Below are 24711 nucleotides of genomic sequence, written 5' to 3' on the forward strand. Positions count from 1 at the left end.
TTACCTAATGAACAAATGTTTGGCATTTAAACTAGTTACTCAGCTAATTAAATTGTTTCGACATCACTGAAATCTAATTGGAGCTTAACAAACAAAACTAATTTTGCAAATTGAATAGAATAAAAGAGAAATTTAATTTATTTTAGCACTCATTTATTCATTCAATATTAAATAATTTCAGCTTAAACTAAGCATTCAAAGCTAAGTTACAATTTAGGAACAAGAAATATATTTAATCATTTTTGTACTATTCCATTCACTTATTTGATACTAAATAAAATCAGTTTAAGCTCAACATACACAACTAATTTTCAACTTTAATTACATGTACGAGAAATATAATCATGTTTGCATTATATTATTTACTCATTTAGTATAAAATAAATTATTAATTATTGATTTAATATTAAATAATTTCAGATACGTTATTTTTAAAAACTTGACGTAATACAAAAAAGCCAAATTAAAAAGTGCATCAAATTTTATTTTTACCTTCATGATCATAAAACTAATGCTTCTTGTAATAAATAAAATTGGAATCTTATGATTCGCAGTTTTTTTCTTTAGTGAAACTTTTTGGCAAAATAATTTTCTGCAGTTTTGCTCTTTTAGTTTTGTTTAATTAGGTTTAAACTATTCTAATGAATATTCAAAAAACTTATTTTTATACCCGCTACCCATAGGGTAGAAGGGTATTATAACTTTGTGCCGACAGGAAATGTATGTAACAGGTAAAAGGAGGCATCTCCGACCCTATAAAGTATATATATTCATGATCAGCGTCAACAGCCGAGACGATCTAGCCATGTCCGTCTGTCCGTCTGTGTGTCTGTGTGTCTGTGTGTCCGTCCGTCTGTCCGTATGAACACCTAGATCTCAGAGACTACGAGAGATAGAGCTATAATTTTCAGACAGCATTTGTTATGTTTGCACGCAGATCAAGTTTGTTTCAAATTTTTGCCACGCCCACTTCCGCCCCCGCAAATAAAAATAATCGAATAACAAGCGTAATTTTAAAGCTAGAGTTGCAAATTTTGGTATATATATATAAATAACTATAGTAGTTATGATTCCTGAAAATTTGGTTGCGATCAGATAAAAATTGTCGAAGTTATAAAAGAAATACTTTTGTATGGGCAAAAACGCCTACTTATAAGGGTCTTAGTTACTTTGGCTGACAATCTGGTATATTGAGCCGTCTATGGTATATTTTGAATGCAGTACTATATTGATATACCAAACATACCATATTTTAGTATTTTTTAAGTATTTTCGGTATATTTTCAAAATGATACCGCAATATTTTGCCTTTATTAAAAATGGGTAGCGGGTATCTCACAGTCGAGCACACTCGACTGTAACTTTCTTACTTGTTTTTTAATAATTTAGTTATTTCTCCATTTAAAATAAAGTTAAATTAGGAGGTTAAGTACAGTTTTTAGTGTTATTATTTTAGGCAAAAAAACTTTGAGATTTTTTATACCAATAACTTTGTACATTCATCTTCATACCTTCATTCCGGTAGTAAAATATTTGTATATAGCCGAGTCCTCTATCCTTCTGAATATTTTGAATTAGTACACACAAAAGAAAAAGTTATAAAATCAAGATTTTGATCTTAGTAATAAGAATTTAGGTCTCAACTGTGCGACAAGCACATGGAAAACCTAATGCTAGAAAACACATCTTGATTTCAAGAACATTTTATATAAGGACCAAGCATTTTAACTCAGAACTTCATCTCTTAGAGTGCAATTTAGAATAGGTTCGTAACTAATTGAGCTAAGAACGAAAACACCCACATCTAAATAGAAACTCTCAAATATAAACTCTAAAGAACACTCTAATGGATTGCAGAATTTTGTTGATTTTTTTGATCAGCATCAATAGCCGAGACGATCTAGCCATGTCCGTCTGTCTGTCTGTCCGTATGAAACACTAGATCTCAGAGACTATAAGAGATAGAGCTATAAAATGTTTGCACGCAGATCAAGTTTGTTTCAAATTTTTGCCACGCACACTTCCGAATTTTGGTGTATACAATAATAACAATAGTATTTATGATTCCTGAAAATTTGGTTGCGATCAAATTGTGGAAGTTATTAAAAAAACGCTTACTTACTAGGGTCTTAGTTGCCTTGGCCGACAATCTGGTATATTGTGCCGTCTATGGTATATTTTGAATGTGGTACTATATCGATATACCAAATATACCATTTGGTATATTGTTAGCATTTTTGTAGTATTTTTGGTATATTTTGAAAATAATACCGCAATATTTTCCTTTTATTCAAAATGGGTAGCAGGTATCTCACAGTCGAGCACACTCGACTGAAGCTTTCTTACTTGTTAATCTTATTTTGATAATTTGAAATTTTTTAGAATAATGTTCTTAGTTTAAAGAATTTGTTTCAGGAACACAATTTTTAAGACGAATGTTTTTGATTTTAAGACTTTGCCTTTTATTCAGTATATAATAAGTAAAATCTGCCACCACTACAATTAGATGTTTAACAAGTTTCTGTACTCTAACCAAAAACTCGAGCACACATTTGTCAATGTTCACGAAATTGCGAAAATGAAATTAGATGTGCTCGATTACGCTGGCCAACGGAGTACGTAGAATGTAATAAATTTCAAGAGAGGAGATGATCAGCAAAGTCAACATTAGGATTCAAGCCAAGTCCAATAAGCAGATGCAATGTGATTTGCCTTGTCTCGTTCCATGAGTTCCATGACCAGCAGACAGAGCTTTCAAATTGTCAATGTTTATACACTGTGAGCCATATAAACATTGCCTTTTGCCGCAGTAGCAAAATTAATAGCCAGCTGCTTGAGAATGGGTTCTAAGTGAGACGGAGGCAGAGGTGGAGTCAGAGGCGGAGGCTCTCTGCAACATATTGCATTTTAATGGGAATTTCATTTTCATTGTCAACACTGTTTGAGTTATGAGCTTGAGACAGAAAGAGGAGCATCAGAAGCAGCAGCCTTGGGAACATCAGGAGCATAGCCAGGACTATGATACATTCTCAGCAGTCAGTCGTAAATTTCTGGCTTAGATTAACAGCAGACTAGCTCTCAGCTCTGCTCTGTTGACTGCATTCAATTGAATCTAAGCTGCAAGGCAACTGAAGTGTGTGTGTGTGAAAGAGACTCTGCTTGTGGCTGGGCATTTGACACTTTTCAGGTTTAATGATGCAACCAAGTCGAGGGCAAGGAGACTGCGCCGTGTGCTGCACACACTCACTCTCTCTCTGTCTCTCTCTCTGTCTCATTCCGTATTTCTCCCCCATTGTCTTTGGCCTCTTCCCGTAGCGAGCCGCACATTTGTGGACGACGTGTGTCAACGCATTGTGCGGTGTAAATTGCTTGTCCCACTCATTGCAGCAACCCCTCCCATACTCATCCCACTCCCCTTTCCCGCATGATAAACCAGTCACCTGCTGAGGCTAACCAATGCAGCGACTACTTCATACATCTTCAGTTGCACATCTCTTGTCTTGTCTTGTCCTGGCCTGGCCTGGCCTGTCCTGGCCTGCTTGCGTGACAAGTTGTGTGCATAAATTGCAAGCTGCCTCGACTGCATCTGTATACAAAACACGTGAAGGATGAGGCTGCTGCCTCGACTGCTGCTGCTGCTGACTATGTATGAAGCATATCCTTGACGTTTTGGATTTTGTTTGATGCTTAATAAAGGCATAAACCAGAGCGACTGCAGCAGCAGCAACAGCAGCCACACGAAGTTTCAATGCCTAGCCCACCTGTCCTCATCCTCATCTCGGTCTCCTCTATATCGTTCACCTCAACTGCAATCCATTGCCAGGCATGCCACTTGTGCACACTTGCTTCCGGTTGGCAATGTTGATGTTGCATGCAACAACAACAACAGCAGCAACAACAGCAGCAACAACGGCAGCAGCTTAAATTGCTGCCACAATTACACATGTCGCTGTCTGCTGCAGTTGCAGGGTCAATGCTGCCGGGGCAACACACACAGCTTAAATTTCATCTCAACACGCCACAAAACTACTTTGCTTCTCTCATCACTTTATGGGATGTTATAACGTAATTACACGTTCATTAGTTCAACTTAAACTCTTCTCATTCGTATTTGCAATTGCTATGGAAATGTTCAGAAATTGATGCCAAAACGTTATTTATAATTTTGTGGTATCGATTATAATTACAATCGACACTCGGTTGCTCTTATATAATGATATTCAAATCGGGTTTGCCTTTTAGCAAAATCATTTGCAAACTGTTTATACCCGCTACTCATTGGCTAGAAGGGTATTATAAGTATATATTCTTCATCAGCCGAGAAGATACAGCCATGTCCGTCTGTCCGTTAGATACACTGAATCCAAAACACTATAGGAAATATTTTCAATTTCTAAAAATTTGATTGCGATTAGTTAAAAAGTGTATAAATTATTTAAGAAATACTTTTGACAATCTGGTATATTTTGCACTCTATGGTATATTTTTAATGCAGTACAATATAAATATACCTAACATTGCCTTCGTTATATTTTTGAACTTTTGTACTATATTTTTGGTATATTTGTCGAATATTGTTTTTATACCCGCTATCCATAGGGTAGAAGGGTATTATAACTTTGTGCCGGCAGGAAATGTATGTAACAGGTAGAACGAGGCATCTCCGACCCTATAAAGTATACATATTCTTGATCAGCGTCAACAGCCGAGACGATCTAGCCATGTCCGTCTGTCTGTCCGTCCGTCCGTATGAAACACTGGATCTCAGAGACTATAAGAGATATAGCTATAATTTTTTTCGGCAACATTTGTTATGTTTCCACGCAGTCAAGTTTGTTTCAAATTTTTGCCACGCCCACTTCCGCCCCGCAAATCAAAAAAATTTAATAACAAGCGTAACTTTAAAGCTAGAGTTGCGAATTTTGGTATATACAATAATTACTATAGTTTTTATGATTCCTGAAAATTTGGTTGAGATCAGATACAAATTGTCGAAGTTATTAAAGAAATACTTTTGTATGGGCAAAACGCCTACTTACTAGGAGTCTTAGTTGCTTTGGCCGACAATCTGGCATATTGTGCCGTCTATGGTATTTTGAATGCGGTACTATATCGATATACCAAATATACAATTTGGTATATTTTTAGTATTGTTACAGTATATTTAGTATATTTTGAGAAAAACACCGCAAAATATATTTCTTTTATTCTAAATGGGTATCGGGTATCTCACAGTCGAGTACACTCGACTGTAGCTTTCTTACTTGTTTTTTTTTTTTTAATAGGTAGCGGGTATCTTATAGTCGAGCACACTCGACTGTAGCTTTCTTACTTGCTATTTTAAGTCATAGACACAGCATCCAATTCTGCTGGAATGTATTTTCATCTGTAGGTTCATAATATACATATAGTATGTAAGTATTTTGTAATTTACTTAAATACTAACTTCCCCTCTTACATCGAAATTAATATTAATGTTTATCAAACCATTGCAACCAACTAACTCAAGTTAAGTGAGATAAAAAAATGTCAATTGCAATAAATAAAAGAATACTAACATATAAAGTAACAATTTAAAACAATTTTGTATTTTGAAATGTTTGCAGTTAAGTAAGAGTTCCAGTTAAATAGGTTTATATGCTTTTTATGAACGATCCCAATCAAAGATACGTCCACGTATGTACGTCTCCCCAAATTACAAAGTTCACCTTTTATCTAACGTTCAAGATAATTGGATTAGTCGGGCAGGTTCCCAAGTAAGTTTTTTCTTTTTTTTTTTTTGGTTTTAGTTTTGTTTTTGCTATTTATCTTTCCCTTTTTGTTTTTTGTGTTCGTTACTAGCATCGACCAGTTTTAGGACTGACCTATCTCAAGGCTTATAAAGCACTTAACCCAGTAAAGTTGGCGAAAAAATTGAGAAAGAAGAAAGAGAGAGGTTGTGGAAAAGGGGAAGTAAAGCTCAGCTGTGGCACTCGCAGTGGCTGTGGCAATGACTGTGACTGTGACTGCGACTGCGACTGTGGCATGCCTCATGATAAGCCTTATAATGGCTCCATATGCAAGCTGCAAACAGCAAACAACAATGAACAGACACCGACAGAGAGACAGACAGACAGACAGACAGAGAGACAGAGAAGCAAACCGCGCCAGCAACCAACATGAGTTATCAAAAGTAATTATCAAACCAACAGCGAGCAAAACACAAAGACGACTTTACTACTTTAATAACAATGCCAGCACATGTGTGAGTGTGTGTGTACCTAGGGCTTTTAGGGCGTGGCAGTGCAACATGAGTAAGTCAGCGTTAATTAAGTCGGGCAGCAAATGACCCAAACGCGCCCAAAAGTGCACTCGAAATACGAAAAACGAGTGCGAACTCGAAAAACTTGAATGTGGAATTTGCATTGGGCAAAGGAAGGGACAAAGAGGAAGCCATAAACAATTTAAGCTTTAATTTAATAATTATATTGAAATTTATTTCATTCCGCAGCAGCAGCAGCAGCAGCAGCTGTAAAAAAGAAACCAAGGATAATTCGTGGAATTAAAAATCTGCATTTATAATGACAAAATTGGCAAAAGGTCAAGACCTTTCTGACCTTAGGCCGAACCCCGTTGAGTGATTGAGTAGAGAAGACACAGACAACAATAATAATAATAATAATAATATATTTCACAAATTTATATTTTCAACGTAAATGACTCAACCATGCGAAATGTGTTAAATGTTAGCAAGTAAAATGCACTTAAATTTAATAAAATTGAAATTCAATTTGATATTTGACACATGCTTTCCCACTGAATCACACCTGCTAGGCATTTAAAAAGATTTATTATATGTGTTTCGCTTTATAGACTCACTCAGCCCCGGACTTGAGTGCGGTCATAAAAATGCCTCAACTATATAGATATAGATTTATATATGTAAACACGCATAAATTTGCAGTTGCCAACAGCGATGACGACACGAAACCCATTTCAAGGACAACGCAGCGTATGTGTAACGCATAGGACATTGGACATTGACTAGCTGTCGACTAGAGTTGTTGCGTTGGGTGCGTGCCAGAGGAATGCAATAAAATAAGCACCAAATTATGCACAGACACACACATTTGCATATAAAAAGGCAACGATTTTCACTCTTTTCCCAGCCTCTGCTCTCTCTCTCTCTCCATTTCCATTTCCCATTTCCCATTCCCGTTTTCCCTTTACTGTCACTTGCTCGTAAAGTGCCAAAAGTTGGGCATGGCCCAGCAGTAGATTGGGTTGGTTTAGTGTGCTCTCCTCTTCCCCACCGCCGCCTGACTTTCAAATGATGTGGCCAAAATATTTGCTCAAATATTTGCCACCAATTTTAGTACTAGAGACTTCTTCTATCTATGAGTTCCTAAAATGTCGCATTATAGGAAATGTTTGGAGTGTTGTGCAGTGTAAATAGCTCAAGATAACTGGCTGCATCTGAACAATCCTAGAGTACATTGAATAGTCAGAAAAAGATCTTTAAATTAGTCATCAAATTGATGACATTACTTGCATTGCATTTGCTTTTAATATATTTTCAAGAAAGATATTTAAAATAGTATTATTTGGTGAAGAGGAAGTCTGCTCTTATAACAATACTTTTCAAAAATTTATATTTGCTATAAATCAATAATCAATTCACAAAATGCTTTAATTACTAAAAATATAGTAGTCGATATTTTTAGTAATTAATGATTTTTGTGAAATGATTTTTAAATTTAAACTAAGAGTATTAATTTAATGTATACGTATAAATAACTAAAAATATATTTTCCAAGCATATATTTTCCAAGAAAAGTATAATAAATTACGGTATTCAATTAATGGAAAATTATCTCTTTATTTTAAATATTTTTTGATGCTTTTCCCAAATACAAAATTTTATTTGCTGGGACTCAATCAGCAATTCACAAAACGTTTTAATTACTAGAAATATCGAAAACAAATTTGCAAATAAATTAACTACAATATTAAAAGTTGACTGCATATGCTGAAAGTAATTTTAATAATTAAAGTAAAAATAATAATTTAATAAATATGTTCTCAAAAAAGTATAACAAAAGGTATTCTTAAAGTGTAAAAAGTGTTTATATATTTAAATAGTTTTTAAAAATACTTTTCACAAATTGAAATTTTTATTTCAGCAGTCAAGACAAGTCAAAAAAGGTATAGTCGAGTGTGCTCTGCTGTAAGATACCAGCTACTCATTTTCAATAAAACCATACTCTAAATACATACTAAATTAATATATACCAAAATGATAAAAATATACTGAAAGCTACCTTCGACAAGCTGATATATACGATATATACATTCATTGTGATGTCTTCAATGACTGACATAATTTAAGAAATTATTTTGTATTACAAAATAATAATTTATATGTATAATACATTTCAGAAAAAAGTATTATAAGTGGAATATTTCACTTAATGATCATTTTGCTCTTTAGATATACAAAAAGTTTTTAAAAATATTTTCCAAAAAACAAAATTTATGTTTGCTGTATTATTCAATGAGTTATTCACAAAAATATTATACATCTGAAGCAATCGATTACAATTTAAGATTTATGAAATGCAAATAAATCAAGTATTGAAATTTGTCCGCATTAACTAATGACAGTAATTTATTGTAATCTAATAATACACATTTGTCATGTAAATGATCGCAGCAATAATAATCTGCATATTTATAGCCATTCATTAAAAATATAACGACAATCTCATTCATAACTTAAGTGAATGCAAATGAAGTGATTTCATTGAAGTAAAACCCAGATTCACCTTAAGCAAAATGAGGCTAATTCCTTTGGTAAATGCACCAATACTCATCATATGTAAAAATATACAGTTTTTGGTTAAATGCCGACGACGGCACAATAAAAGAATTGCCCGAAATATTTCGAAACAGCGACGCTAAAGGGAAAACCAAATTAGCATTAAAGCAGCAATAAAAGTACGAGCCAAATAATTTGTCAATGTAACACCCAAGACCTGAGACTGTGGATACGACTTCGACCACGCCCACAGGCAGCTGCAGATGCGCCCAACATATGCAAATTAGCATGCTAATTTGTGGAGGGCATCCTCAAGAAAATAGAGTCATAAATTGTGGAACAAAGTATTATGAATATGCGTTGGCGTCGTGTGTAAAGTAGATGAGGCCAAAATGTAATCAATCACAGCTCTAAGTTTCGTTCGTGGTATTATTGGCCATCATTGGGCCAAAAACGATAATTATAAAATTATTAGCAAAATGCCAGCAGAAATTTTAATGAGTCAAAGTCGAAAATCAAAGACGATGGATGGATGATTGGATGGATGGATGGATTGATGGTTGGATGGTGTGGGGCGTTGCGTGTACGACAACTTGGTGCGGTCTCTCACCTTGAGCGCATTATATTGATTTCAGCAAGAGAAACAGCAACAGCAACAGCAACATCCACATCAACAACTACCTGACAATGTATAACAACAATTGTCTTTATGGGTTTTTCGTCTTTACAAGATGCCTCAATATCAAACGAATTCATGCCAATGCAGCGCCATCCAAATTACAGAAAAAAAAAGAAAGAAAGAAAAACAGAAAACAAAAAATAAGATAAACACAAAAGCAGCAAAACAGACAAACAGAAAAGCTGAATAACAGCAGCACAACAGCACAAAAAAAAAAAACAGATGACTAAACTCCTATTAGTTACATGCTCAAAGACTCATCGCTCCATTGCAAGCAAGCAAAGCAAGCAAGTGTGGTAAACATGTTGGTGGTGGGGAGCCCAAAAAACAACTCCAAACAGCATACAGCATATGGCATGCCCAAGTGAATGGGGTAAGAGTCGCGAAACGAAAGTGGAACGAACGGATGTGCCACAAACAGTGGTATGAACCACCCGAAAACGAAACCGAAACCCCAAAGCGGGAAACTCGCACACATGATCAGCATTCCAATTAAAATTCGACGATCGAATTTTAAATAAATTATTTGTTTTCCAGAATACGCATAGAATATTTTCTATGGTCACGTTTGCAGCTTGTAATAATAATAAGAATTATAATTATGCATTGAGGCAACAACAAATTGTTGCTTTCTAATAGTAAACTATTAAATCTTTTACATTTTTGAAATATGCTTATTTTTTTGATAAAAACTTTTACTTTTAGAACTCATAAATTATTCATTTACAATATTTGAAGAATTTTATAAAGCGGATTCATTTTAGTTTTGATATTTACAATTTTTATATTATTTTGAAAATTTAATTTATTGTTATTTATAATTTTTATTCATTATTTTTATGTTTTTTGGTTCATTTATTTTATTGCAAGCTATTTTAAATTAGTTTTTAACTATTCTTTTAAAGTTTTGAAGTGTTTACTTTCAGAAAATAACAATAACAAAAAATTTAGAAAGCGACTTAAAGTGAGTTTCAAATTAGAATTCTTAGAACTAATTAAATATTCATCTTCAAAGCTTTTAAGTATTTATATTTAAAATATATAAAGAATCTTTGAATGCTTTTTTTTGCATTTCCAAGAAAAATGGAAATAATTTTTTATATGTTTAAAAATTTTAAGAATTTTAGAATTCGATTTAAAATTGGTTAAAAAATTCTTCCCTTAAAGAATACTCTTATATATTTAAAAACTTATTAATTATTCATTTTTTAAGTTGTGAAGTGTTTTCCTTTGTACTGAGAAAAAGAATCCATATTGAAAAAATCGTGATTCAAGATTTCTCAAAAAGAACAATCTTGAAATAAGATTTTTAGGTTAAAACAATCTTAATCTTCTTCTTCTAATCTATTTATGCTAAATATGCATTTTAAAGTTAAAATCTTGTTTTAAGAACATTTTATTCTATATTGAAAAGTAGATTGCAAAAATTGATTTAAGATTTTGCCTTCTTGGTTCAATTTTAGGATTTTGTCATTCTTTAACAAGATTATAATCTTGAATTTCAAGATTGATTTAAGAATAAACATTCTAGATTCAATTTTGATATACAAAATACTTTATTCAAGATTTTATTCTTGATTTGAGCATGTTTTTTCTTTCTGTGTATATTTACCATTTAACAAGTATTTTAGAACGTAATTTAAAGTTAGTTATTATTATTTTTTTATTAATAACATATGAAATTTTAATGTGCCTTAATAAAAGGCCAAAAAAATTATGAATCGAGTTTATAATTCATATACTTCCTCCCATTGCAAACTGGGTTCCTTTCTAAAGCAGTTCAGCCATAAAATATGTTGTGAAAAACTTTAAAGTTTTCTTGTTTTTTTTATGATGATGCCGCATAACCAGAACTCGACCCTGTCAAAACCATTTACTGATTGCTCTGCTCAAGCTGAAATCATCTTCAGCTGTTCGAAGCTGGCTGCAAACTTGTTCAGCTCACTGTGCGTGGCAGGCACTTACATATGAAAAAAATATCAGAAAAAAAAGAAAAAACATCAAAAAATTGCATTGCCCGAATATACCATGTTCGTCTTCTTGTCTTTTTGTCTGTTGGCTGTTGGTTGTTCGCTGTTGTCTGTTTGTTGTTGTCTGTTTGTTGTTATGCCGTCGCGTTTTCAAAAGGGTGCCCCACAGTAAACGTAATGCGCCACTTACTTCCTCGTAAGTGAACAATACACACAGCAACAGCAACAACAACAAACGTAAATAAAGCAAGACGCACACAATCGAAGCTTTCAATTTGCACAAAGCACAAAAAAGAAACAACTACAACTTCACATAAATTACATAAGTTGGGCAAAAACAAAAACAAAAGCCACAACAAAACGAACTACAAAAAATATGAAGATGTAGAGCATTCCCCGCACTTTAGGGAGCAGTTCAAACTGGTTCGCCAACTGACCAACTGACCTTGAGCCTCGATTATGCAATGCCATCTTCCATCTTCCAATTTCCAGCTTCCATCTTCCAACTTCCAACTGCGATCTTCTTCTTACAGCTGCAAGGGCTCAGCTGCATCAGCCCATCTCTCGCCATCTCACTCACTCGTGCGTCTATTCATGTCTCACTCTCTCGATTGCCAAATGCACAAATATGACAAGAAACTTGTAATACTAAAGTAAACAGCTCCAGATCGCCAGATCTCAAATGCAACAACATGTCCCCATAGCCAAAAAGCCCAGAGTTACCAAGCTACCAAAGTGAAGCATTAAGTCTGCGCCGGCGTCGCTGCCTCTGTAACTTTATGTGTGCGTGCATATGTATGTGTGTGTGAGTGTGTCTTCAAGTGTATTATAAAAGCAACTCACGCTCACTGCCAACAAGCCATAGTACAAAGTCTACTTGCAGCGTGCAGAGCTCGTGTGTCAAAGAAATTCAAAGAAAACAAAAAAAAAAAGCAATATGTTCAAATTCGTGTTGATTGCCAGCCTGCTGGTCAGCGTTGCCTTAGCCGCACCCGTGAGTGAAAAATAAAAAAAATAAATATAAAGAAGAAGAATATGTTAACACTCAGATCTGCAAAGGTTTTATTGTGTCCTGTTCGAGGTCAAGCTTAAGTTAAGAGCGCACACACTTGGGCCGCTTGGTGCTGCGATCAGTTTCGCATTTCTCAAAGCTGCCGCACTTGACATTGCCACAATAGCTGCCCGAGCTGCCAGCTGCAGAACAAAAAAAAAAGAAAAACACTTTCAAGTTCAGTTCACCCAGAGTAGAGTATTTAGTTGAACTCACAGTTCTTGCTGCCAAAGGGCGACTTATCGGCACCCGAGTTGCCCAGCACATTGGAGGCCGCACAGCTGCGTCCGTTGCACAAATTTGGACAACACTTGCCGCCAATGGCGCTGCACTCGCTGTCATGCAGACACTTGGGCGTGCAGTTTGTCACCTTGGTCGATGAGGGACAGTCTGCAAATCGAACAAAATACATTATAGAAGCGGTCAATGACCACTTCTGGCCATGACTTACCGCCGGCAGCCAGTGTTAAAGCCACGCAGGCGCCAATCACCAAAAGCATCAGCAAAAAACTCGGCTTCACTGCAGGCGAGTGAAAGAGTGAAAGAGAAAAAGAAAAAGAGAGCGTTACTAATTGCAAATCTGCGCGGATTATAACTGCACTTTTCGATATAACATATTGTTTACCCATTTTCTTCGTAGTTTCTATAGCACGTCCGATTCGTTGCCTTAGTCAACCTCAACTGGCGCCGGCTGAGCTTTATATTTGTGCCCAGGGCTGGCTGCGATCCCCGCCTACTATTCATACCAGTTTCAGGTTGTCGTCATGTTTGTTTGTATTTTTCGTTTTTCATTTGTCGTCGTTCTTCGTTTTGTTTTTCGCTTTGTCGCGTGATTAAACAAAAAGAATAACACACTGCCAACCGACACTTATCAATTTGACTTTTGTATTTACATATTGCCAGATACTCGTCGATGCGACTAGAGAGACTGTGGCGAGAGCGCTACAACAGATCATTAAACTAGCATTGTAGTTTGATTCTAGAAAAAATCGTTAGGTAACAAAAGAATTATCAATTAACTGCAGTTCGAAGAAATTGAAGCGAAACATTGTCAATTGATAATTAACAAATTGATCAGATCAAAATATCCTACATCTAAAAAAGTTATTTATTTAGTATATCAGTATAACTGTTTCCAAAAACATTACATCTTTTTATTTCTGTATCTTGAATATTTTGTGACTTCTATTTAATGTCAGTTTGTAGCTAAAAATCATCAATTATTTAGTATTTTTATATATACAATCTTGAATATTTATATTTTTGATATAGTATATCAGTTATATATTATATCAGTTTGTGGAAAATGAAGTTTGGTATTTTTACAATATTAATTATTAAGCAGCTGTAATAATTTCCTATCCTCCAAATTTTTGCAGCTTTTATAAAGAAAACTCCATACAATAACTACCCTATTTACCGACAAAAACTGAATTCACTCATTTATATCGCAATAATACGTGCAAATTATAATTAAATATAATTTCAGGCGTTAAAAATTCACATTTAATGAATTCCACACTTTAGTTTGTAGGTGATAAGTGTTATGGGAAGACGTTCCACATCACAAATCATGCACATAAATTTAAGATTCGTGAATCGTTTCATCGTGTAACTTCCAAATTACGGAAATCGTGAAGTTCATGGCATAAACACATAATTAAGAATGAACCTGCTTCCAAATGATTTAATTATTATTATTTTATGCAAATAAACAGCAACTGGATGATCTTTATAGAGCCTGTAGCTCATCTGGTTGATTTTATAGACCGATCTAGAGTCGAAAAGCTTCGACATATCTTTCAATTAGTGTTTCCGTTCATGCATTCAAGCGCTCTGCCCCGCAATGACACAAGACAAATTGATAATAAAAAACTACAACACAGAAAAAAAATATACTTCAGGCAAAATAACGTGAAAAAATGCAAAACAACAAAAATCAACGAACTCGTTTTTGCAACCTCAGTTCGAGAGACCCTCAATGGGAGGTCTACTGACATTACTGACTCACTAGTGAGAGAAGCTTGTCTCTCTCTCCCTCTCCCTCTGTGTGTGTTTATAGCATTTACTATGTAACGAATTGTCTGAGATTGACAGCTGTCGGTGTTATTTCTAAGAAAGCAATTCATCAGAACCGTAAAGACTTCATTACAACAGTATTTTATTTTTTTCAGGGTAGTTCCCTAAACTCTATTACAGTCAATTAACTGATCGTTATTTGTATTTCTCATTTAGCTGAATGACGAAATCGATCAGGAGGAGAAACTCAGGCTGGAGAAAGAACAGAATGAGAGTGCACAATATCAATTCGGTAGCCAGGTTGTTGATGGCATCAATGATGGTAAGATCCAGCGTGAGGAGACACGCGAGGGCACAAAAGTCACGGGCTCCTATTCCTACAACGATGGCTTCGTCGAGCGCACGGTTCACTACGAAGCCGATGAGAACGGTTACCGTGTGGTGAAGGAGGACATGGAGGTGGTTGGCGATGGACCTGTCTTCAATCCCCAGGGTCAGGCCGATGTGGAGGGATCACTGATTGGCAAATACTCGATCAAACTCGATCGTACGGATGATGATAAGCACTACAAGGATATACATGCCTAAGCTGTCGGCTGTCGGGCTGCCGAAAGGTTTCTAACATTTAGAAATGAACTGAATACAACTTAAAATACTCGTTATTACAGGAACACATCTAATCTTAACTATTTTGTTATTGTATTACAAAGACAAACTAAATCAGAAATTTATAAAGAACTTAAACAACAAACAAAACCAAATTCAATCTTTTTATTTTCCTACCAGAAAGTGTGGGATTTAAAAAAAAAACCAAATATTCTTCTTAGTAAAATATCTAAGAAGCATTTTCATCTTCTAGATAATGCCTATATTTTGGACTGTTAAATTTAAAGTGTAAGTTAGTCACAAATTAAATAATAACTCACAAATGCTGAAATTATGCCTTAATCAAATACTGTTTTCTGAAATCAAAGTATGTTTATCATAGATATCAAATGACAATTCAAAGCTTGAAAATTATGTAAGATATTTTGAAATCCCAAAAACTCTAAAATCTTTTTTACCCATAGGTACACTTATAAAGGCCGCTAAATATTACATTCCGAAGGATTTACTAGTAAATAAAATGTTTAATTCTAACATCTATTACAGATTTCAACTAATATCAATATAAGATTCTATCTTCTTGACTTTGGTCTAAGCTCTAAAGAATAATCTTCTCTAATTCTGGTTAACAGATTATTTGTGACATTTCTTTTTTTTCCTTGGTCTCTCATGGAAGTATCATTCTTTTTCTTGTTTCATTTTTGAAAGTAAGAAGTTTCAAATTTAGAATATTAAAAAGTGTACTATGATACTATATTATGATACATCACAAGTACCAAAATTATTTCAAACTCTACCTTCTACCTTGAATCCGCTTTTTAGAAAAGCTGCAAAATATTTTTGAAAGTAAACCCAAAAATAAGAAATTAACAAAAGCATAAACAAGTAAGAAAGCTGCAGTCTAGTGTGCTCAACTGTAAAATACGCGCTACCCATTTTGAATAATAGTAAAACAATGCAGTATTATTCTTTAAATATACCTAATTAATTTTCCACCGAAAATACAAAAATATACCAGATTTTCAGCCAAAGCAACTAAGACCCGAGGTAAATAGAAGTTTTTTCCCTTACAAAACTATTTCTTAAATAACTTCTACTTCTTTTTATCTTTTCGAAAATAAATTTACAGGATAATGATGCTTGTAATTCGATTTTTTCGATTTGTTGGGCAAAAATATGAGTGATAAAAATTTGAAACAATCTTGATCATTATGCAAACATAATAATTGCTGTCGGAAATTATATTTCTATCTCTTACAGACTCTGAGATCTGGGTGTTCATACGGACAGACAGGCAGACGGACAGTGCTATATTATCTCGTTTGTTGACCCTCAATTGCCTCCTTCTGCCTGTTACATGCATTTCCTGCAGGCACAAAGTCTTAATTCCCTTCTACCCTATGGGTAGCGGACATGAGATACTATTTTAAGTTTGCACAAATCACTCAGTATTACTATATTTTAATATGGTAAGATCTAGAAAATCACAACATAAAAAAAAAATCATATTGTCATCTTACAGATACATTTTTAATATAAAGCATAGTTTGTTAAACAACTTCATTTGCATTCGTAAAGCATAAACATTCACACACATAATATATCGCAGAGTTAATACGTAATACATATAGCACATAAGTAACATAATAGGTTAGGTCTTCAGTTTACAGAACATCTTCCTGGACACACTCCATGGAATTATTGGCGGACTGCGTGATGATCAGCGCCTTCTCGGAGTCGGTCAGATTGATGAACTTGTGCTTGGTCTTGAGCTCCTGCTGAATGGAGGACAGCAAATCGGGTGAACCCCGACCGGGTTTCATGATCAGACTATCGCGATCCCGATGGCCAGACTGTTGAGTCGCCTCTGCGCAGCCAGCCACATCCAAAGTGGGCTCCACAATCGTCTCCATCTGCACCGATTGCCGCTTACGACGCACACGCTTCGAGCCTCGGGTGATGAGCACCACTGCCGGGGACTCGTAGGGCAGCGCCTGGATGACAGTCTGCAGCAATTTGGGCGGCGTTTCAGGTGTCTTCGGGTTACCAATGACCACATCAGCCTGCAGCGCACTGCGAGCACGTTCTCGCTCCTCTTCCTCGCGCTCTCGCGCCGCATTCTTGCGCATCAATTGTCGCGCTCGCTTCTTGAGTATCGCCTGGGCATTCGGGTAGTAGGCGATGACCTCATTCAGATCCGACTTCGAGAGCACAAACAGATTGGAGTAGCCCTTGGAGCGTACATCCGCCGTGCGTCGATCGGCGCCATTGATGCCCAGCAAACTGATCTCACCGAACACGGATCCCTCGGTGAGCGTGGCGAGCACAACATCGCTGCCCGGTCCACCCATCACTTGCACCTGGCCCAGCTTCACAATGTACATCTCCCGACCCACTTCGCCCTTGCGACACACAAAGTCGCCGGGTAGAAAAGTCACCGCACGCAGCTTCAGCACCAGATCTCGGAGCAAAGCCTCCTCACAGTCGGCAAAGAGCTGCACTTTGGACAGTGTTTGAATGTGCACCGAGATGGCAATGTCCGTCTTCAGATTGATGGGCAGAGCATCGAGGATATTGGACTCATCTAAAAAGAGTAACAATCATTTAAGGGCACAGAAAAAAAGCCAGAAAGCTACAATCGAGTGTGCTCGACTGTGAGATACCCGCTATCCATTTTGAATAAAAGTAAAATATTGCGGTATTATTTTCAAAATATACCAAAAGTACTACAATAATAATACAGATATACCAAATACTATATTTGGTATGTCGATATAGTACCACATTCAAAATATACCATAGGCTGCACAATATACCAGATTGTCAGCCAAAGCTACTAAGACCCCTAGGAGATGGAGATAAATGTATAGGATTATAATAATAAATGCTGAAAATACTAGAAATGCCACAAAACTCTCGAATCGATGAAGTATTCCATTAACTAATAATAATAATATAGGATAATGTGTGTTCACATTATATTATATAACAAGTAACTGAATAAATCATTTTATACGGCAAAAAACTGATGCTGCTGTACCAGAGTACTATATGGTATATTTTGAATGAAATTATCGATATACGATATACAAAATATATCCTTTGTTATATCTAAGTAGTTTTCGGTATATTAATTTGGTATATTTTAAGAATAATACCGCACTGTTCTACTTTAATTAAACATAAGTAGGAAATATCTTACAGTCAAACACTGTTGCACTCTACTATGATATATGGATTTCTCACTTGTGTTTTATATGTATAGAGATCTTTGTGTCAACTCACCCAAAGTGCGCTGTTGCTCCCAGGTGAACTGGAACCACATCTTCACCCGCGACTGCACTTCTTGTGACAGATTCAAGCGCCTCATGTACTCCAAAGTCTCGTCCTCCAGCTGGCGATACTCGTGTCGATTGCGTGTCGCTGTCGAAATGATGTCTCGAATCTGACCAATGAGCAGGGCGAAGACAAAGACGCCCATCAACCAGGCGACCGTCATGAACACATATTCACCCTGCCTCTCCGGCTTTGGATTCTTGCCAATCGAGGTAGCTGTCTTAGTGGCAAAGGCAAAGCATCTCACATATGGATGACCTCGGCCGCTAAAGACCCAACGATTCTGACCCAAGCCCTGATAATCACTGTAGGCGTAATACAAGGCGGCAGTTATGTGAATCATATACAGCATGTAGGTCAGAGTCTTGGCCACTCGCACCTGTAAAATAGCGAAGAATTAACTATATTAATGGAAATTTTCAATTGGGGTGAAACTTACAAAGTGTGGCGAGGAGATGACACGATCCAGCAGACGAAAAACCTCCCAGAAGCTCTGAATCTTGAAGAAGCGCGGAAAACGCAGCCAAACAGCGCCAGTGCCATATTTCAGATAGAAGAGCTCCAAGGGCAGCAAGGCCAAGATGTCCAACTGTCAAGGAAGAGTCAAATGTTAAGTTTTCATTCTGACAGAAATCATTGTATCATAACCCTTAATATTGCATGTATAAAGAAAAGAAGTACGGATGCTACAGCTGAGTGTGCTCGACTGTGCGATACTCGCCACCAATTTAAATCTTAAAATGTACCTAATTAATATACCGAAAATACTAAAAAAATATACCGGATATATACTATTACATAATAAATATACCATAGAATACTAAATATACCAGATTGTCAACCAAAGCAACTCTACAAATTCTATAGTTTCAGGAATTATAATACTTATTATTATAAGCACCAAAAATAGGGAATTAGGATTTTTTTTTTTTTGTGGCTTCCCCATATTTCCCCAATTTTGGATGACCAAGTGAGCGTCTAAATAAATAAGAAAATGCTGTTCGGAATAAAAAGAATATTCTAGCTCTATCTTTAAGATCTAGGTGTTCATACAGTCATTCAGACATGGCTAGAATTTGTTTGATGGGATCGCAGATGCCTCCTTCGTCTCACTTTGAACTGCAGCTTCCTCATGTAGTATGTATAAGGAAAAGAAGTACGGATACTATAGCTGAGTGTGCTTGACTCGATTTTAGTCTTAAAATACCGAAAATACAAAAAAATATACCGGATATATACTATTACATTATAAATATATCATAGAATACTAAATATACCAAATTGTCAACCAAAGCAACTCTACAAATTCTATAGTTTCAGGAATTATAATACTTATTATTATAAGCACCAAAAATAGGGAATTAGGATTTTTTTTTTTTGTGGCTTCCCCATATTTCCCCAATTTTGGATGGCCAAGTGAGCGTCTAAATAAATAAGAAAGTGCTGTCCGGAACAAAAAGAATATTCTAGCTCTATCTTTAAGATCTAGGTGTTCATAGAATTTGTTTGATGGGATCGGAGATGCCTTCTTCTTCTCACCTTGAACTGCAGCTTCCTCATGTAGTTCTTGCGCGTCAGATTCTTGTTCTTCACCCAAAATCCCTCGAAGAGATACATGATCCGGTGCTTGAAGAAAACCACGTCCAGCAGATAAATGATATCGGCACAAAAGTCACACGCCAGCCAAATGTTGGTGTTCTCCTTGGTCTGAAAGGGGAACGAGGCACGCAGCGGAATGACCCAAGCATTGTAGAGGAACGACAAGGACACCACACAGAGCCACGAGATGTAGATCTTGCCCTGCGGATCGAGAGTGCGTTCATCGTTGTTGGCCCCACACAAGCTCGAGCACAGCCAGACATTGGAGCGCGGAGTGTCCGCCTCAAAGAGTCGTCCACGATGCGGCGACTGCCCGGCGGGCACCAGACGCACCTTGTGCCCCGGCGACGGATGCAGACTCTTGGTGCTGGCGTGGAGCGTGGCCTGATTCCCGGTTGGCGGTGTCGGTGAACTGGCATTGCTCGACGATGGCGTCGGGGGCAGCTCGATGCGTGACTTCACCTTATTGGCCCGTGCCGTGAAACGACGCACCAGATGCCGCACTTGATCCCGCAAGAACTGCTGCCCCTGCGAGTCCAAGCTGCCCGCACTGCTCGGACGCTGTTGCTCCGCCGAGCTGACCACGGCATCCGCCTCGACGACTGCAACGATTTCGCTGTCGTTCAACGAGGAGGAACGCGTGCTGCGCATGTTTCGATCGTTGTTCTGCAACTCGGGCGATTCGTTGTAACAGATCTGCACATCCTGCTCGTCCTCATCCTCCAGCATGGCCTGCGATTGCTCATCACACTGATCCGGCTGCGTTGGCTCCAGAATCACCTGGCCCGTGGCGCTGCGCAACTCTGCTGCCCGCTGTGCCGCAATGGGATCCTCTGGCTCGGGCACAGCACCCGGGAGAGGGGTCATCTCAATGTACTGCTGTGGCTGCAGCACTCTCCGCACGCTGTCCGGACTGACCAGCGGCTTCTCGTGCTTCAGTATGTGCTTGACCAGCGCATGGGTGCTCTCGATGTTGCTGCCCTGCCCGGAGCGCTCTGCATCGAGGCAGCCAATGCGCCCGTTGCGGAAGTACAGACGCGAATGATAGAAACGCGGACTGTTCGGACGCTGGCGACGATGAGCGGGCGCCTTGTACGCATTGATCTTGTACGTGATCTTGTGCTTGGCCGGACTCGGTGTCTTGTTCTCCTTGTCGCGCTGCTGTTTCCGCTGATTATCTGCCTGACGCTCTTGCTCCTTTTCACGCTGCAGCAGCTGCTCGGTGGCGCTGACAAACTGCTCGATCTCCTTGATGTCCTTCGATATCTCCTCGAGACTGCGACGCACATGCGCCTCCTTCTCCCCCGGCGTCGAGTAGCGACGCTGTGGCTCCGGCCGCGTATTGATCACATTCCGCATGAACGCATGCCGCTCCAGAGTCTCGCAGAAACGTGGCGAAGACGGTCGCTTCACCACCTGCACCTGCCTCGGTGTCGTCGCCATGCGTTTGAGTTGAGCGTGTGCTGCCTGGATGCGCGTTGTCTGATCGTATGCGTAGTTCTCCAATATGTTGGGAGATGACCTCAACAACGTCGCAGTTGCCTCGGCGTCGTCGTCGTTGTCGGTGTCGTCGCTGCGCTGGTTCAACTGCGAATGGCGAATGTGGACAGAAATGTAGTCGTCGGACAACTGTCAGGCAAGGCAAACTGCCATCGCATTGAAATCGCTCGGCACGCAACTGCAATAAACACAGCAAACAAACAACAACTGTGCCTTGCATGCTAATTGCCTCGGGACGCCCGCACAATCACTTTCAATCGATTTAATCGCGCAGCGCCCCCTAAACAGCCCCTAGCCCCTTCCCCATAGTGGAGCTCATCTATCAGTCATCAGACAAGCTGGCATCGTCAGGTGGAACGCGTGCCGCGCTTTTCGGACTCCCAGAAGGACATTCAACCGGACCAACCTCCTCTATTAACAAGACTGCTCGGCGGTGAAGGATGTGAACTCTGGAGACTCACAATTGGAATGATAAATGGTGGAAGAGCGTGAGTTCAATATAATTCCAAAATAGTATCAATGATTCAATTAATGAACTTGAAATACTACTGTGAAATATGCAAAAAAAAAATTTCGAAGATAATCGCAACTTGTAATGAAATCGAATGATCTACTCAACTTGCATTGTAAGTGAATGAACTTGATTTGAATTTATGCAATCGTCAATTAATCTAATGATAGCAATTTAAATATTCATTTAAATCAGAAATTTGATATTGAATATTTTACGGCAACTTTTACAGGCTTAGAGCAAAATTATTACAAAATAACAAACAGAAACGTAATTGAATCAAATTGACACTTCGTTTGATCTAATAATACAAATGTAAATATTAATTTCATTAATTTACAGGCTTTTAAAGAATGTGTTACAAAACGATGAACAAAAATTTAATTCAATGAAATCAATTGAGATTTATGCAAATCTAATAATTGAGTTATTATTTAAATGACATTTTAATATGCTTTCCTTTATCTTTTTCTAAATGTTTAACAACAGCTTCTTACAAATTAATAATAAAATGCAATTGAATTGAATTTGATTTGAATTTCTGCAAATCTTAATTAATACAATGTTCGCAAATTATTATTATTATTATCTTTAAATAATGAACATCAATCTGTAGTAAGCTCTTAGAAAAACTAATTTTGTAATATCTAAAAAATTGGTGTTCAATATTTCATAAAAATCTATGAGAATTTTATACAGATATCGAATTGAATGACTCTGAAATTAATATATTAATATATATTATATAGTTTTAAAACACTTATCTTTAGATATTTAACACCAACTTTTTGTTAATAGAGATACAAGAAATAGACACAATAATAACTGAAATTAATATTAGTAGTAAATAATAAGTAAATAATAATTGATCGAAAGCCGTATTTGATATTTTTATAATACTGATGTTAGGAAGAATAAGGTTGTTGGCTTTTAGAATAATCACACTGAATTAATAATTAAATTTGTTGACTCAAAATATTCAAATAATGCAATTTCATTTATTCAAACTTTGATTAAAAAAACTGAAAGTCAGTTACCTAATAATTTCCTTGTGCTACTAAAATGTTAACAAAATGCTGAAATTGCATTTATCTGAACAGTTTAAACTCCAATGTTTAAATTGTCGCTATCTAAAACTCTCCATTAGGCTTAACAACTTCGACATGCCGAAGCTTGTAGTTGCATGAAACTTAGCAATTTCTTTGTTTTTTCTTTTTTCATTTACCTTGCGAAAGCGGCGCATGCTGGCCATATTGTTGTTTTTGTTTTTGTTGTTGTAGTTGTGCTTGTTGTTGCTGTTGTTGTTGTTGTTGTTGTTTACTTCCGTGAGAGTTCACTGCCAGTTCAAAGTTCAGGGTCATGCGGCACACTTTGCCGTTTTTTGCTGCCGTTCGTCTGCAAGAAATGTAATATTGTTGCGTGGCACACGCGGCGTATGATTAATGCACAATGATATTGCGACGTGCTTAATCTGTCTTATCTGCTTGCTTGCTGCCCTTTCTATGCTTTGCCATATGCTAAATATTATTATTGATTTTTCACCGAGCTGCACTTTGTCCTCGTATGAAATTTCTTAGGTGTTCAACAGGTGTTTGTAGTTGATAGAAACTACAAAATTACGCACAAATTTTCGACTTTTAATGCGATGTAGTTTATTTGGATGTGAATAAGGAAAATCCACACACTTTTATATTTCAGTTTTAGCTGCATTTTCCACTTTGCACTCCAGCAATTACGCAGAACTCAGGAGAAGACACAAAGTCTGGCACTCACCTCCTCTCTAGCTGACAGACAATGAACCAACTGAGCAATGATAACGGCGCTTCGTTTGGCAGCAGCTGACTTTAATTCGCAGTGGCCACGGTAAGGATCGCGCAGGCGCCAGAACCGTGGTTCAAAATGTATTGCAAAAGTATCGAAAATATTATTAAGGAAATTTACGTCTTCGTTATAATTCTAGCTCAAATGGGAATTATTAAATAATTATAGATTTGTTAGAGCATATTTCTAAATGTAATTGATGATTCAATAATACTTTAGTATACTCTTAAAGCGTAATATTATTATTGCCAGCTTAATTAACAGAAACTCTCACTGTAAAACTGTGTAAGCTTTAACTAGCTGTGCCACCAAAAAAGCTTTTCTTGTAAAACTTTGCTCAGCTTTCAATACAAAATATACGAATTTAAAATTTCCCTTAAACTCACAACTTAGAACATAAAAAAGCAGGAATGAAAGCTACAGTCAACTGTGAGATATCCGCTATCCATTTTGAATATAGTCAAAACAATGTGGTATAATTCTAAAAATATACCAAATAATATACCTAAATTATACCGTAAACCATATTTTGGTATATTTATATAGTTCTACATTCAAAATGAAGTGCAAAATATACCAGATTGTTATCTAAGTCAACAAAGACCCGAGGTACACATAATTTACCATACAAAAGTTCTTTAACAAGTAAGAAAGATGCAGTCAAGTGTGCTCGACTGTGAGATATGAATAAAAACGAAATATTGCGGTATTCATTTTAAAATATACCAAAATAATATACCACAGAAAATACTGAAAATATGTCAAATGATATATTTGGGATATTGATATGGTACTACATTCAAAATATACCATACACTGCAA

At 36.8% G+C, this 24711-nt stretch overlaps 3 protein-coding genes across 3 annotated transcripts; 1 reads left to right on the forward strand and 2 right to left on the reverse strand.

Annotated features, from left to right (window-relative positions):
• The first annotated feature begins 12299 nt into the window (after positions 1-12299).
• On the forward strand, positions 12300-15287 carry LOC117571155 (larval cuticle protein A3A). Its single transcript, XM_034253163.2, has 2 exons — positions 12300-12440; positions 14733-15287. The coding sequence occupies exons 1-2, from the start codon at positions 12384-12386 to the stop codon at positions 15102-15104; spliced, it is 429 nt and encodes a 142-aa protein (XP_034109054.1). The 5' UTR covers positions 12300-12383; the 3' UTR covers positions 15105-15287.
• Positions 12465-13258, reverse strand: LOC117571156 (WAP, Kazal, immunoglobulin, Kunitz and NTR domain-containing protein 2). Its single transcript, XM_034253164.2, has 4 exons — positions 13123-13258; positions 12949-13017; positions 12714-12887; positions 12465-12640 (listed from the first exon to the last, which is right to left on the reverse strand). The coding sequence occupies exons 1-4, from the start codon at positions 13124-13126 to the stop codon at positions 12540-12542; spliced, it is 348 nt and encodes a 115-aa protein (XP_034109055.1). The 5' UTR covers positions 13127-13258; the 3' UTR covers positions 12465-12539.
• Positions 15288-16368: 1081 nt separating the features above from the next.
• Positions 16369-23715, reverse strand: LOC117570584 (cyclic nucleotide-gated cation channel beta-1). Its single transcript, XM_034252327.2, has 5 exons — positions 23294-23715; positions 19998-21644; positions 18898-19047; positions 18408-18837; positions 16369-17706 (listed from the first exon to the last, which is right to left on the reverse strand). The coding sequence occupies exons 1-5, from the start codon at positions 23318-23320 to the stop codon at positions 16787-16789; spliced, it is 3174 nt and encodes a 1057-aa protein (XP_034108218.1). The 5' UTR covers positions 23321-23715; the 3' UTR covers positions 16369-16786.
• Between the last annotated feature and the right edge of the window lie 996 nt (positions 23716-24711).

Source organism: Drosophila albomicans, chromosome 3 (genome assembly GCF_009650485.2).
Source record: "Drosophila albomicans strain 15112-1751.03 chromosome 3, ASM965048v2, whole genome shotgun sequence".
NCBI lineage: Eukaryota > Metazoa > Arthropoda > Insecta > Diptera > Drosophilidae > Drosophila > Drosophila albomicans.

Coding starts and splice junctions, on each gene's coding strand:
- LOC117571156 (XM_034253164.2), bottom strand. Junction 12,888..12,948: donor TTTAACACTGGCTGCCGGCG/GTAAGTCATGGC, acceptor TTCGATTTGCAG/ACTGTCCCTCATCGACCAAG. Junction 12,641..12,713: donor GCCCTTTGGCAGCAAGAACT/GTGAGTTCAACT, acceptor TTTGTTCTGCAG/CTGGCAGCTCGGGCAGCTAT.
- LOC117571155 (XM_034253163.2), top strand. CDS start 12,384: ATGTTCAAATTCGTGTTGATTGCCAGCCTGCTGGTCAGCGTTGCCTTA. Junction 12,441..14,732: donor GCGTTGCCTTAGCCGCACCC/GTGAGTGAAAAA, acceptor TTTCTCATTTAG/CTGAATGACGAAATCGATCA.
- LOC117570584 (XM_034252327.2), bottom strand. CDS start 23,320: ATGGCCAGCATGCGCCGCTTTCGCAAG. Junction 21,645..23,293: donor GCATGCGCCGCTTTCGCAAG/GTAAATGAAAAA, acceptor CGCCATTCGCAG/TTGAACCAGCGCAGCGACGA. Junction 18,838..18,897: donor TCATCTCCTCGCCACACTTT/GTAAGTTTCACC, acceptor GCTATTTTACAG/GTGCGAGTGGCCAAGACTCT.